This window comes from Motacilla alba, chromosome 5 (assembly GCF_015832195.1).
Source record: "Motacilla alba alba isolate MOTALB_02 chromosome 5, Motacilla_alba_V1.0_pri, whole genome shotgun sequence".
In the NCBI taxonomy this organism is placed as follows: domain Eukaryota; kingdom Metazoa; phylum Chordata; class Aves; order Passeriformes; family Motacillidae; genus Motacilla; species Motacilla alba.
Genome location: NC_052020.1, coordinates 10,742,539 through 10,758,181, shown reverse-complemented (window position 1 = coordinate 10,758,181; position 15,643 = coordinate 10,742,539). Strand labels below are relative to the sequence as shown.

At 37.2% G+C, this 15,643-nt stretch overlaps 1 protein-coding gene and 1 non-coding gene across 2 annotated transcripts in view; both read left to right on the top strand.

The window, feature by feature from the left end:
* IPO7 (importin 7) overlaps nucleotides 1-15,643 on the top strand; it is a 33,101-nt gene that overhangs the window by 6,532 nt on the left and 10,926 nt on the right. The window contains exons 2-15 of the mRNA XM_038137945.1: nucleotides 2,198-2,279; nucleotides 3,131-3,284; nucleotides 3,594-3,752; nucleotides 6,056-6,212; nucleotides 6,803-6,892; nucleotides 7,302-7,396; nucleotides 7,499-7,583; nucleotides 10,586-10,720; nucleotides 11,227-11,326; nucleotides 12,346-12,422; nucleotides 12,768-12,884; nucleotides 13,663-13,752; nucleotides 14,275-14,440; nucleotides 15,199-15,359. Of these exons, the coding sequence (XP_037993873.1) occupies nucleotides 2,198-2,279; nucleotides 3,131-3,284; nucleotides 3,594-3,752; nucleotides 6,056-6,212; nucleotides 6,803-6,892; nucleotides 7,302-7,396; nucleotides 7,499-7,583; nucleotides 10,586-10,720; nucleotides 11,227-11,326; nucleotides 12,346-12,422; nucleotides 12,768-12,884; nucleotides 13,663-13,752; nucleotides 14,275-14,440; nucleotides 15,199-15,359 (1,668 nt within the window). The remainder of the gene's footprint in view (nucleotides 1-2,197; nucleotides 2,280-3,130; nucleotides 3,285-3,593; nucleotides 3,753-6,055; nucleotides 6,213-6,802; nucleotides 6,893-7,301; nucleotides 7,397-7,498; nucleotides 7,584-10,585; nucleotides 10,721-11,226; nucleotides 11,327-12,345; nucleotides 12,423-12,767; nucleotides 12,885-13,662; nucleotides 13,753-14,274; nucleotides 14,441-15,198; nucleotides 15,360-15,643) is intronic.
* Nucleotides 13,944-14,124, top strand: LOC119702235. The gene has a single exon (XR_005257295.1). It is a non-coding gene; the product is annotated as a small nucleolar RNA SNORA23 (small nucleolar RNA).

Genomic DNA, 15,643 nt, shown 5'->3' with positions numbered 1-15,643 from the left:
ATTAAATGCTTCTGACTTTGCAAACATAGCAAATTTTCACTATAGAAAAGGTATCTGTTAAGCTTATAGCCCTTGTGGAAAGACATCAGTTTGCACTTTTAAGTCCATTTTATGCAGCCTAATATGACCTTATTGTAGGTGAGTTAAAGGTTATAGAAACTGAAAGCTTTCTTCAGGTTCACAACACCTTAAACACAGGAGCACTTCCGCTGCCATTAATGTTAAGCGTATAATTGAGTGCTGTGCTGAATTAGGGTCTGATGTCATTCGGAATGTGCTGCAGGACTCTGTGTGTCTATTAATGTTCCTTAAGGAAAGGAGCAACTTAACGGGCCTGAAGCTGTTGGACAAATCAAACCCAACTAGTAAATTTTATTTTAAACTTATTTATTCAACCACTACTTGGCAGTTGAAGACAATTGCTCTTTTTTTTCTTTTTCGTTTTTTTCTTTTTTTTTTTTTTTGTTCAAAGGTGTGTTTGCTTCTTGAGGACTTGGGGAACATCAGAGGGACATGGGTCAGCAGGACGAGTGCTCATGTTGCAGTGTCAGTTACTCTCAGTTCATCAAACCACACTCTGTAAATAAACATTTCAGTGGGACCAGATGCTTCTGGGTGCTCTGGAGCCTGTAGAGCTTTAGTGCACAGGATGGATGTGTACAACAGTGTTTTAACATTTTGGGCAGATTCTTAAGTGAAGTTTGTCCCTCATTTGAAATCTGTTTTAAAGGACAGGAGGTAGAAAACAAGCTGCACTAACCAAATCTGAGTACCAATGTCATGTCCCAGGCTGTCCTTTCACACTTGTTTATACTGGAACCTGTTGGAGATGCTTGCTCAGGAAAATGAAAGTTGAAGAGAACATTTTAGTACTGTAGGAGTGAGCTGGAGCAGCATGACACGCTTAGGAGCAATCTTGTCATCATTTCATACTGTCAGAAGAGGTTTTGGTCATACTAAAGGAATGGAAGGATAACTTCTGATTATTTCTCTTTATGATATGAAGTTGCTGCAGTATCTGAGGCAGCCATTTCATTTTCATAAACAGTGTCTGTAATTTCAATGGTTTTAAAAGTAACAAGTGGGTAAGAGGTGTTTTCCTAAGAGTTCAACAGGATAAATTATGTGGATCTATGCAGTTGTCTTTGATAGGGGAACTGCCAAGAGCATAGGAAACAGCATTGACATGTAAGTGAAGATAAAGCAGAAAAGCAAAGCTGTTTGGAAGTTGGATGAGGCACATCAGGACCTGTCCATCAGAATATCTCCAAGGATGAGGTCCCACAGCCTTTGTGGATAAGTGTTCCAGGCCTTGGCCTCCCTTGTGAGTTTTTTCCATGCATAAAAGAGGAATTTCCCACTGTAGCTCATGTCCATTGGCTCTTTACCTCAAGGAAACTTAGGTTTGGTTTCAGTTAAGAAAAGCACAGTTAGTTTTTAAGGATTGCAACTCACTTTTCCCGGCAAAATTAATTTATTGTCTGGAGTTCTTGGTGCTTGGGAAAGATGGGTGAAGGGTGTTCTAGTAATGTTAAGGTTTGTTTCCTCATTGAAAGTACAATCCAGTCCTTAAGGTATCAGTAACAGTTCTCATTATGGTAAGAAGTTTTTTGTTTTCTTTCTAAGTAAAACTCCTGCAAATCCTTGGGAAGTTGTTAGTGTGCAGATGTGTCTCCATTTGAATCTCCCTGCTGTTCCTTTGCTGTGGCGTGGTTCTCTGGACAGCTGCTGCAGTAGTGCATCACTGGTCCCTTGAAACTGATTTTTCAGAAAGATGAAGTAGGACTTGGACTTAGCTTTAAAACACAATTCCCATCTGTTTCTTAGCTTATTATCTAATGAACTCATACCTTGCTAAAGGTCACTGTAAACTTGCTGTGCTTGGGTTTTTCGGGCTGTTCAGGTGCTCTTGCTTGAAGTGTTTGCTCCGAATGGGGAACATGTTTGGTGACTGTGGAAGGCTGATTCCTGTTCAGTGAATTTTTCAGCTCTATTACTTTAAACAGTAGGGTTTTTTCTCCCCTTGCTGTCTTCAAAATACTGTTAGCACAAAACTTTGGAATGCTTTGGCTGATTAGCTGACTCCTGTGCAAGTGGCTGAATTGCTGGTATGCTATTGATTGCATTACATCATTATAAAGATATTATAAAACTTAGTGGAAGTATTCTAAAACTTTTTTTTTTTCCTTCTCCATAGGCTCATAAGTCAGTGAACTTTGTTTCAACTCTGCTTCAGATCACTATGTCCGAGCAACTGGATTTACCAGTGAGACAGGCAGGCAAGTTTTCAAATATTTTTGTCATTGTATCTACTCAAATGGTGCATACACACAAGCACACATGCAGATACTGTTAAAGAATTCTAATGGTTTTAATGTCAAGCACTTAAGAGTTTGGGAGTTGCTCACATTACAGTCATCACAAGCTATTATCTGGCACCATTCACTGAGTAAGGAAGACGGAAAGAAAAGGTGTGTCTGGCTCTTGAATGATTCTTCCCCTTTATCTCTAGTGAACATTGCTGGGGGAAGCAGAATGGTTTATGATGCTGGTGCACTTGGTCCAAGGAGGTCATTTAAACTTGCACTGGGAGCACTAATGTTTCTAAACATACCGAGTGGAAGAAAACAGATGATATCTTTTGGAACCCTGCTTATTTGCACATGAGCCATGGATTGATTATTGACAGGAGCTCTGTCTCTCTAGCATTTCTTTCATTCCTGTATCACTAACTTAATTAGATTTTTTTTTTTGCTTACAAGGGATGTTTTAGGTTGTCATTAGTATTGATCAGCTTTTCTTTTTCAGTTTTAATGAAAATATTGGGAAAATCATTATAGTGGATTTTTCAGAAGTGTGTTGCTAAATACCTTCACAACTATTTACCTCAATCACAGCTAAAAGTAATACTGGTAGTATTTTTATATTAAATGGGTGAAAAAATATCAGTTTAGTAAATTATTGGGTTAATAACTTGCATGGTTGATGTATTTTGATTCTCCTACTTAGGAAGGGCCAATGTTTTTTGTAATTTTGGTCGGTTTTGTTCTAAAAAATATTTGCTTGCAAGATGAGAGTTTGTTTTGTGCTTTGAATGGCTGCCAGCTGATTTGCCACTCTTGTTTCACAGGGGTTATCTACTTGAAAAATATGATAACCCAGTATTGGCCGGACCGTGAAAGTGCTCCTGGGGAGATCCCTCCTTACTCCATCCCAGAGGAGGACAGACACTGCATCCGTGAGAACATTGTAGAAGCCATTATCCACTCTCCTGAGCTGATCAGGTGCACAGTTTTACTCTCTGGATTCTGGCTGTTGGGTTTCTTTCTTTTTTTATTTTTCTCCCTGCCAAGATCACCCACGTGCTAAGCATCATTGTCACACACTGTGTATCCTAAACATAGAATTAATCTAGGTGGAAAAGCAGTTTTCAGCTTGTGTAGCGTGTAGAAATTTGTAGAATATTAAGCAGAAACTGCAGAACCTAAACCTTCTAAACAAAAAGGAAGTCTAAGTTTGTTGCTTCAACACTACAAGAATATTATTAAAATAATAGTAGCAACTTTTTTAATTGTTGTGCTTTTGATTTCCAGAGTGCAGCTTACTACTTGCATTCACCACATTATCAAGTATGATTATCCAAGTCGCTGGACTGCAGTTGTGGAGAAAATTGGATTTTATCTCCAGTCTGACAATAGTGCTTGTTGGCTTGGAATTCTTCTCTGTCTTTATCAACTTGTGAAAAACTATGAGTAAGTTCTTTCTGGTCTTTCTCCATATAAACCAGCAGGATTATTATATTGGTGTCTATTTTTTGGACTCTGCGTATATTGTTACCATGTAGTATTGTCTGTGGGAGTGCACAAAGGTGATGGAAACATAATCTTAGAAAGTATTCTTGGGTACTTGCTGTGCAGATGCTGGCTCATGTATCTGCTCAACTAAAAATTACAGAAAGACTGCCTTCATTAAAAGTTTGAATTCAGAAAAAAAAGGGTGTTTTAAAACCTTAATGTGGTAGTTGTTTTTTATGGATTGATGGCAGTAAGAAAGTCTGCTCAAAATCATGACTTTTGCAGGAATTTATTATTGCAATCAGGTTTAAACTTTTAAACAATTGGTACTCTAGTACTTTGTGACAGTAACCATAGAAAGGTTTCAAAGTGTGATATCCAGAATGTTGGGAGCTGAGAATTAGTTAAGTGACTTTGGTATGATCACTTGGGTGATCAGAGAAAAGGACAATCATGGAGTCAGGGGAATTGTAGTAGTGGAACTGATGGGATCCACAACTTTTTCAAAGCATTTGAATGCATAACATTTATGTTTCAGGCTCTTGATCTAAAATGTTGCATGGAAAAATTTCCATCTAATTTAATGATTTTTATGTCAGTCAGTGTAAAACAGTGAATGTCAGTTTCTCAAAAATACTTTTACAGGAATGACATAAAAATCTTTGTAATCCCAAGTGGGAGTTTTCTTAGTGGCTGAAAATTTAAAGTCCTGTTAGGAAAGGAAAGCAAAAAATTTCTCACTTGATTTTCAGCTTAAAGATCTTTAACCAAATATGCTGCAGAGATCTGGGAGCTGTAAATGAAGAAGTGTGCAGTGGTAGTGAATTGTGATGATAGAAATAAATCCATGTTTAGGGGTCTGAGTGCAGTCACTGTGTGATAAGGCACCAGGTGTGTCTGTAGACTCAGCTGATCAAACACTTCAGCTGAGGCCAGGAGCTGCTCCTGCTTGCTCAGCTTTCTGGTGGAGTCAGCAAGGGTGAGTTTCATGTCACCAATCATGTAGGAATGTGCACATTTCAGTGTTTCAGTCACTTGAGTGGGACACAAATCTGTGTAATGTCATTACTTTGATCAAGTTTTTACTGCATGAGTTGTAGGAATAATTACGTTTTGAATTTTTTTTCCCTTAACATGTACATTAGTATCTTGGAGCTTTTCACCTTTTTTTTTCCCTTCAAATTCAACCAGCAATATCAAATGGCTGCTCTTTGCATAGTAATTTTTTGTAGTCTTTTTCTTTTTTTCTTTTTTTTTTTTTTTTGGTGAAAATTAGAAACTGAATTTTCCTGAGCAACATTTAATCTTAATGTTTGAGTTTCTGGTTCAGAAAATGTATGAAAATTGTATTATTGAACAAGATTTTGGAGCTCCGTATTTTGTAGTAGTTCTTAAATAAACATGTCATCTGGCAGCAGACTGAGTAGTCTTTTTCTTGATATATTTTGAAAATTGCCAGTGTTTAGGAAGCTGAGTATTGATCTTTAATACTAGTGAAAAGTCTACAAAAATGTGTTTGAAAAACCAAACCAAAGCTCAATCCTCTAACCCAGAAATCTCCCACAGGAGGAGTCCCAAGAGTCTGACAAGTATTGATTGCTGAATCAAGAAACAAATGTACAATCATAAAATGATATTTTACCTTGTCATTGTCACACCAGTACAGAAAAGATCCTGCTCTGCTGTGATAACTCCTGAATCAATTAGGAATTTCTTGTGTATAAGTTAAAATCTGGGGCAGAGATTTCAAAATGTGGCTTCATTTCCTTTCAGGAATTTAGAAGTGTTGGAGAAAGGAAGTGGAGCCTTGTTTTCAGCTGGTGGGCTGTCCCTAGCACAGAAGGTCTGAGGTTTTACTTCAAGGGTGGTTGCCTGCTCAGAGTCTGCCCCACAGCCTGGAATGCCACCTTCTCTATCAGATTATTGCCTTGGGGCAAATTCAGTGGTGAGATGTGAGAGCCATCAGTGCAGGCTGTGAGAGGCTCCTCAGTTTGCTTTATCCAGTGTCAGTGAAGCAATGTAGCTTCTGCAAATATTTTGAGAAATTGTGCACTCTGATTAATGCGTTTCTTATCTGTCACACCATCTGGCTATGGCTTTATTTCTGATTCTGTCACAGGAACTGGCTAGGGGTTTCTTTTTAAGTGACAGGTTGTTAAGGGCTGCCATATAACCTACTTGTGCCTACAAGGGCAAGGTGAGCTTCTTCAATTGAAAGCCACCTGAAACAACTACAAAACTGGTTTTGTTCTTCTCTAAAGGTACAAGAAACCAGAGGAGCGGAGTCCCTTGATAGCTGCAATGCAACATTTTCTGCCAGTCCTGAAGGACAGCTTCATTCAGCTCCTGAATGATCCATCAGACCAGTCTGTCCTCATCCAGAAACAGATCTTCAAAATATTTTATGCCCTTGTCCAGGTAAAAAACATTTATATACTTGAACAATAGTTTAAAGCATGATGCTTTTCCTTAAAATAGTGAATGACAGAAATATTACAGTATTAGATTACATCTGAATAATAATTTTCTCTACTACTCAGCTCCATGAATCACAGGTTTCTGATTTTCTTGTGCTTTTACATTGGAGCAGTGCTATTCCTGGTTGGCATTAGATAAAAGTTACACTCGCCATCCTGTAAGGTAGGGTGTTTGCTGAAAACCAGTTAGAAAATGAGTTTTCTAAGGACAGATTGGAGGCCAGCCTACAGAGAATTACCAGTGTAAATATAGCAGTTTGGATTGGAACTGCTGTCAAATGCTTCAGAAATTAGAGTAACATCCATTTAAGTAGCATTTTAGCATTGCATAAGCACATTGAATTGGAGCAAAGATCTCTAGCACCTTTGAGGGTATTTAGGATATAGGTTAGATGGTGTTGAGTTCTTTAGCCTGATTTTTGAGGTAAATTTCTATTTCTAATGGTGTAGGGAAAGATTTGAAAGCTAAAATTCAAACTGTAAAAGTAACAAATTTATTATAAAACAGGTAATTTTTTTTTTTTAAACCAGTATACGTTACCTTTGGAGTTGATAAATCAGCAAAACCTGACTGAGTGGATAGAAATCCTGAAGACTGTTGTTGACAGGGATGTACCAGCTGTAAGTGGCTTTTGGCTATTTGTCTTAAAGTATTTTTCATTCACTAGAATGTTATTTCTGCGTTCTTTTTTCTCTACACATGCCAAGAAAATAATAAATAAAAAAAGTTAGGTTATATGGGGAGTTTCAAACAGACTAAACAAATTTTAAAAATATGAAGCTTGTATGCAAGTTCTATTTTTAAATTATAGCAAAACTTATTTTGGCTTCCTGTTTCAAAAATTTATCGATCATTTAGGCATATTTCATGTGATTTATTTTTAGATATGCTCTACTTCATACTTCTGTTAAGCTAGAAGTTCAAATGGAAGGTTAAAAGCAAGATATACTATGTAGTTGTTCTAATTACATATAATTTGAACTCTTTGTGAATAATTGGTAAATAATGTCTTTTTTTTTTTCCCTAAAGGAAACCCTTCAGGTTGATGAAGATGATAGACCTGAGTTGCCTTGGTGGAAGTGCAAGAAGTGGGCTTTGCATATCTTAGCTAGGCTCTTTGAGAGGTATTTTCTCTTCCATTATTATTTTAAAAAAACCTCCAAGCAAACATTCAAGTCAGTAATACTGCTGCAGCCTTGAGTTTTCATACTTGCTTCTAATTCTAGGTATGGAAGCCCTGGGAATGTTTCCAAGGAGTACAATGAGTTTGCTGAAGTTTTCCTGAAGGCCTTTGCTGTTGGTGTTCAGCAAGTAAGAAACACTGAGTGTAGGGGGAGTATTAGGATAAGTGTAGAGTTAGTACTGACTCCTTATTTCATTATTTGCTGAAAAGGCTTCTTGCTCTCATTCACAGTATTTTTTTTCAAGCACATTGGTATGGAAAGCAGTGATGTCTATGGGCTAAAAGAAAAGACTGATCAAGAAGTTATCAATTTGCCACATATCACAATCCACTTTCCACTTACAAGCCCTCAGATGAGCTTCAGACAAATCCTACCAATTTTTTTCCTTTTTGAAAGAGATGGGTATCTGTGGTGTAGTTGACCTTCAGAACTACCTTTTATACTCTGATACAGGTTTTATTTTTACTTAGTTTGTAAAGGCTAAATTTTCAGCCTTCTGCAAAAGCCTGATCAAGCAGAGGCACTCTTACAGACAGGTAATTCTGATGTTCCCTTTCCACTCATCTTCCTGTTTTGGGGTTGCCACTTGTGCTATGTTTTAGAGTCTGCTGTATGCAAACAATCTTCGGATTGATTTAAAACCTCAGGTATGTTATTATAAAATTTCCCTGTATTTGGTTCATAAATACCTTTATTTCAAGGTGATTATATTGCAAATGTAAATAGACTATTGATTTATGAAAATCTCACAGTGCAGAATGTTTTCTTCAAAGCCTTTGAGTCAGACAAACAGTTCTTGGTTCAGTTTCATTTCTCTTAATTTCTGATGAAATTATAATGAATTATAGGACTTTTAGAGAGGAAATGTAGAGAAAGTATCTCATAAATCCATGCTTTTTGAAGGTTGGCTAAAGTATGGAAAGCATTTTTCACATGGAGTGTGAGGCAATATATCCCAACATTCTACTCAGGGAAGTGGTGTCAGCTTTGCCTCCTGAGGTGCTCACCTGTCACCTCTAGGTGACATTAGACAGATCATTATTGCATGTTCTTTAAGGCCTTACTGGTTGCTTTGCACTTCCAGGATAAAATGAAGTTCTGACAAAGGCCTATGGCCAAAAGTAGTCTTTGAAAAGATAATTTTAACAGTTTGACAAAATGCTTGTTTTTCTTTACATTCTCTTTGAATCCAATTTGATCCTTATTGTTATTGCAGCTAGGAAACTCCTAAGAATTCAGGTATTCAAAGAAAACTGCTAAAAATCAATACTTTGGCAGGCTTAGTTTGTTCCTAAACAATAATGTAACTTGTTTAGGAAGACAATGTTAAGATTCTGCCCTCCATTTTTCTGCAGAAGATAGATCTTGGGCCTCTGCTCAGGACATGGAATCTGCCAAACAAATGTTGTGGAAGATTTTTGAGCAGGATGTGTTTCTTTACACAAATTGGAAATCTATGAATTACTGAAGAATATAAATTTGGATAATATGTTTCATGGAGTTCTCTCTCTCTACTCTCCAAAGTGTTTGCACCCTTTTAGTAAAGGAGTAATAGATAAATATAAGGCATGAGACTACAGGTGGTTCATGTATAAAACTGAAGTATACTGCTAATACTATTGTCATAATTACTTCTCATTGATTAATCCCCACCCCTCCAAAAAAAAAAAAAAAAAAAGAAGTCCTGTATGTTCAGCATTGCTAAACTTTCTGTTTGTCAAAACCAGGCTGAGCTGCCTAGCTGGAATACTCTGAATTTATTCCTTGTGTTAGCAGCTGTTTTGCTCAAGACACTTCTCATGAGCCAGAACTAAGCCCTGCTTGGACACTGCTGCCTTGTAGTTCCTTGGCACTGTTACAGGATTTTATTTGCCCCAGAGCGTCCATCCTGTTTTTCCTCATTGCAGTTCTTTAAAATATTCTTAATTTTTTATTATCTTTACCTACTACATCTGAATGATGAACCTACATGCATCTTCTTGGATAGTCCTAAAAAACGTGCAAGTTGGAACTTCTGCTCTCTTCTATCATAACTCCATACCTAGTGCCACAAAACCTTGTGCTTAGGCGTTGGTACCGAGTACTTTCTTTCTAAATTCTGAAGGTTTTAAAACATGAGCAGTTCAAATTTTGGGAAGTGATAATGCATCTAGAACATAAAACTGTAAAGCTGTGAATATTTTGATGAATGAGTGCATCCTCCTTAAACTGAAGTGCAAGGCAATTCCTTTGGGAAAAACACTTCAGTCTTAGTGTAATAAATGGTATCAACAGCATTCATTTTCAAAATAATGAATCTCATTTTCCCTAGATTTTTATTTTGGTAGTATTACAGATTGATCGATACTTTCCGGCTCCTTTGGGTTGGGATTTTCTAAAAATGCTTCTTTTTAAATGAAATCCTAGGAATAGGATTTGCCATTTCTCTCCAGTTAGTGATGCTGCTCTTGAAGGTGCAGTGTTTCCACTGACCTGGATGGGGCTACAGAGAATTCCCTTTGCATTACCCGTGCAAACCTCTCCTGTGAGCTGTAATTTAATTACTAGTCATGGTCCCATGTCCTTTTCATGACCTTATTTGTGGAGAGCCATGGGCTTGAACACAGGTGGATCCCTGTGAAGGAGTTCTGGATGCCACTGCAGAAGAGTTGAGGCCAGCAAACCAAAGGGAGTGACTGGCTGCTGGATCACTCCACACTCACACATTGCTCACAGCTGTGTGGCTGTGAGGCAGCACAGAGGCACAGATCAGGCTGTGAGTGGAGAGTGTTCTGATCCAGTGGCTGGCTCTGAATTTCTGCCCCCAAAGAGTGAAGATGGAATAATAAACCTCAGAGGGCAAGGCCTCCTGGGGTGTGTTGGTGGTGAATTAGCATGTACGGTTTGTGTTATTAAAGGATGGTATTTTTAAAAGATGTGCAAGCACCCAGTATGAGCTGCAAATTGTCTTATAAAATTAACAATGACATTTGGTAGAAGGCTTAGTCAGTACCCATTTTAGCCTAATGAATAAATGGGGGTTTTGTTCAGTTTGGAGGGGTTCTTATGTAGGCTTGTGAGGGAGGGTAGAATTGTGGGGAAAATGGGCTGTGCTCAGTGTAAGATCCTAATGATATCTCGTTTCTCTAGGTGTTGCTGAAGGTGCTGTATCAATACAAGGAAAAGCAGTACATGGCTCCTAGAGTTCTGCAGCAAACACTAAATTACATCAATCAAGGAGTGTCTCATGCAGTCACCTGGAAGAATCTGAAACCTCATATTCAAGTAAGCCATTTTTGGGGTTTAATACATAGATGACTCAGGTATATTAGTCAGTCTACTGTAGAGTGTTTCCAGCCTTGCTACAATTCACATTTTAGGCACTTCTCTTATAAATTGCTGGTGGAAAGAGTTTAAGCCAGTTTAATGAAGGTTACCTTGAAACATGAGCAAAGCCACTAATTTATTGCTGTCTCTACTTTGTGCTTTCATTTATTAAAGATTACAATCTAACACAGCATATTTGGAGATGGTGTTAGCTGCTGAATTTATGGCATTGAATTATCTCCACATGCCATTATCCAAAGCCTATCTAGTATCTTGTGTTGTATTGCAACTCTGCCTAAACACAAAAGATGTGTTTTTTTGTAAAGTGCCACATAAATCCACTCCAAATACAAATAGTCTTAGAATGTTAGCGACAGGATGGAGAAAATCTATAAAATACAGGACAGAATACAGAGATTGATTTAGTAGTGCTAACCTGCTTTCAATCTCTTTTTTTATTCCAGGGAATCATCCAAGATGTTATTTTCCCCTTGATGTGCTATACAGATGCTGATGAAGAGCTTTGGCAAGAAGATCCATATGAATATATCCGCATGAAATTTGGTGAGCCTATGAAATCTACTCATGTTAAAAAATGATTTCATGCAAAGGATGGGATTTTATGGGGTGTTTTTGTGAAAACAGAGGTGGATTTAATCTTAAAAAAAAAGAAACACAGCGTATTAGCCAAATAGAAGTTGGACATGTTGGTGGAAAGGAGAGAGGATACAACAGTCAGCAATGGCACAAGAGTTTGTGCACTTGTGAAAGTATTTCATTTACAGTTAAAAAGTTTTTATTGCAAGTCAAACAGTCCTCATCTTGCTAGCAACAACTACATAAATTTAATGTCATTTAAAGGTTATGCCATAAACAGCTAATATTTCAGGCCTTGGATTTGTTAGGGAATTTCACCCGTGGCACAGTTCAGAGCAGATTTACCCCAGTGGTAAATGACACACTATGGAGTAAGCCTGGCATTCCAGGCTTGTCCCATTTCACCTCCTGTGCTCTGCTACTTTATGTTGGGGTTTACTCTAAGTCTGTGCAGTCCTCTGAGGCTGGGCACAAAAAAAAATACTTCAGACTCCCTGAACAAATTCTTCCCTTCACTAGGAACGTTTATGGCCAGAATAAGGAATCTGGAGGGGTTTGGGAGTTTTTATCCCTCAGGTCAGAGGCGTACCTGTAAACACTACAGGTATTGCACAAGGCTCTGATAATCCTCTTCTGCAGAGAAATGAGAAACTGAGCATTTTTTAACCCAATTAATTCTGTGTGCTGGTTTGTAGAGCACATAACATCCATGTCAAAACTTGACTGTTGTCTGCTTCTACTGTTGAAAAAGATTTATCTTAAAAATAAGAGACAGAACTTGAAATTAGACATGTAGAGGCAGTCATCATGAAAAACATGAAACATATGTATCCAACCACATGTTACTCTTTGGTCTTGGAATATCTCTAGCAAGAAAGCATGATTAACCACCCTGAAGGGTGCTCTTTTTTTCTTATTAAATACATTGGGATCATGAACTGTAGTAAAGGACTGGAATTTAAAACTGTTACAATGTTATTTAACAGATGTGTTTGAAGACTTCATTTCTCCAACAACTGCTGCTCAGACATTATTGTTTACATCATGTAGTAAAAGGAAAGAGGTAAGTTGTTCAAGGATTATACTGAAATACCACCAGCTAAATTCAGTTTATTTGCTGAAAGAGCTATTAATAAAAGTTTTACTTTGCTGCTCTCATATCATAGTATGCCAAAATTTGAAATTTCAAATTTATTTTGCACTGGTCTATTTATGTTTTTTTTGTATTTGCAAATTCCTCTAGGACCCACTCTTGACAGAATATTGTGTGTTTATAACAAAGACATAAAACATTGCCCACATTCCAGACTTGGAGCAGGCTGTTAGATATTGTAGCATTTCAGAGCACAGAGAATGGTAGCTGGGGTGATTGACTGGAATACTTTGACTAACCTTACATGTAATCTAGGTCCTGCAGAAGACAATGGGCTTTTGTTATCAAATCCTTACGGAGCCAAATGCTGATCCTCGCAAGAAAGATGGTGCTTTACATATGATTGGTTCTTTGGCTGAAATTCTCCTAAAAGTAAGCAGAACAAATCTAGTGGTTCTTTTCATCCTTTTTTTTTTTTTTTGGTCCCCCTATGCTTTCTCTAACATATAATGCCTTGGAAGAAATGCAAATAGCTCTGAGTTCACACGTTTCTGAATTGCTGCCAGTTTTTTTTAAACTGTTGAACTTAATTGTTTTGGGTTTAATGTCAGCTTAATTACTTAATTACCAAAGTTTTATAGGTCATGCTCAAGTTCAGATTATTAAGTTCCTTTAAGTTCTGTGCTTCTGGTGAGAATTACTACACCATTTCTGTGCTTCACTTAATTACATTCCCTTTTTTGTGGAAGAAAGGAAAAAAGTGCATCCAGTGAAAGGCTGCTCATTTAATGGACTGGTTTTTGTATCTAGAAGAGAGGAAATAAAATGAAATTAGAGATGTCGCTCAGATAAAATGGTAGCAAAATAGATGTATGGCATGGACTTGTCTTTGGACCACAGCTCCAAGCTTCCCTGACCATTTTACTTTGAGTGTGCTGGCAACTGAAAGGTGTTTCTTGAGGTCAAAAAATGGCTGGGGAAAAACGTGTCACTATTATGACTGGAAATTTTAAAAATCCATGAAGGATCCAAATTTAATTACTAATATAGGAGATAATTGTTGCATAATTGACTTTAAAAAAGGGATAAGTGACAAGTCTTAAGAGTTTGTTACATTCTTCATGCTTTATGTGTGATTTTTTTTACTGGGATAAAAATACATTTTTATATGAAGTTTTAAACTGATATGCTTCCCTTCATATTTTGACAGAAAAAGATCTATAAGGATCAGATGGAATATATGTTGCAGAATCATGTGTTCCCTCTCTTCAGCAGTGAGCTGGGTTACATGAGAGCACGGGTAAGAAAGTGTGGCATGTACTGGTGAGATACACTGTTCCAACTGAAGAATTCAGAAATCTGCAACTTCTTCCTTCTCACAGATGCTCTCCTTGCTGCACCTTTTTCATAATAAATTGTCCACCTTTTCCAGGGATGAGTACTAGTTTTTACATGTGGTTACAGGTGGCCCCTGTGTAGTTTGGAATGGCTGCAGCGCTGTGTGCACAGTTTCCCATCTGTGTCTGGTGGTAGGGTCTGTGTGTGTTCTGCACATAGACTGTACTGCTCACACAAAACCTGTGGCCAAAGATGAACCTGAGATCATAGTACTGGTTTAGTGATGTCTGCAAGACAGCCTCCCACTGACCAGCCTCCACACTCTCAAACATCATCTTCACTGAAAAGTCTTACAGGATCTTTATTCATCAGGAGCTGCACCTTAGATTCAATGATTTGTGTAGGTTATGGGTGTACAAACAGCTGGTAATCCTGTTTGTAGGTTTTGCAGATCTGAATTTCTTCCATGTCTTTTTTTTTTCAGGCTTGCTGGGTTCTTCATTATTTCTGTGAAGTCAAATTTAAAAGTGACCAGAATCTCCAGACAGCCTTAGAACTCACGAGAAGGTGTCTGATAGATGATAGGGAAATGCCTGTGAAGGTGGAAGCTGCAATAGCTCTTCAAGTTCTCATCAGTAATCAAGAGAAAGGTAGGAGCCTTTTCTTACAGCTACAGGAAGCTTTCATGGAATAGGTGTTAACTTCGTGATGTTCAGGCAGACTTGTTCTCTTCTTCCCTGATGTTAATTTCCCTCTTGCAATTGTAACTTGTAATAATTTACTCTAATTTTTCAGCCAGAAAAGTTTAATTTTTTAAAATAAACTATACAATAAATTACATTTTAACATTATAAGGCAATATGATTATTAAAACACTGTAAACGAGAGCTTAGTGGTACAGTAAATCCAGTTTTATAAGCACTGGATTTTATTTCTGATTTATAGAATTTATTTCTGATTTATAGAATCAGAAATACAGTGGCAATATCTGTCTTGGCATATATTCGTTCATGTTAGTTTTTTTTTCTTTAAATAAATTTAATCTTGATCCAGTCAGGTTTTACATGGCTTAGTATTCCTGAAGCTGGTATAAAAGCCACAAAGCAAACATAAACTATGTATTTAATACTTCAGGTGATTTGACAAAGGTGTATATGTATTCATTCCCATTCTTGCATTTTATTAATTCAGACCGCAGTGCTCTGGTTTTCATACTTAAATTTCGATCCTCTTGTTATATATTAATAAAATTTGTTCTGAATGGTAGTATTGCTATAATGATTTATTCTACTCATGGTTTTGGCATGTTAATGCTGAAGCAGTAAATAAAGTTATTTCAGGTGTAGGTTCTTAAACTGATCTGTGGTTTTCTAAGAATGCTAATTCAAACATTCCACCTGTTTTACAGCTAAAGAATATATTACTCCATTCATTAGACCTGTAATGCAAGCTTTGCTTCATATTATAAGAGAGACTGAAAATGATGATCTTACTAATGTGATTCAGAAGATGATCTGTGAATATAGTGAAGAAGTTACCCCAATTGCAGTAGAAATGACACAGCACTTGGTGAGACTTTACGGTGGCTTGGGAAGATGTTTAATATTGGAAAGATTGGTGTTTAAAATTGAGTTCGTTGAGTTTGACCATCAATTAATAGCTGTTGTTACTCCAGTCTGTTTAAGTGCATTGATACAAGTAATTTTCTTCTACATTTAGACAGTGTTTCATCAGAAGTGGCTTCATAACTTACACTGAGTAGAAATTTCTCTTAGAACAATTCTGGAAATGTTTGTGAAATCTTTGGATATTTCCTCCTGATAGTGGTAATAATGAAATTGGTAGCACATTTT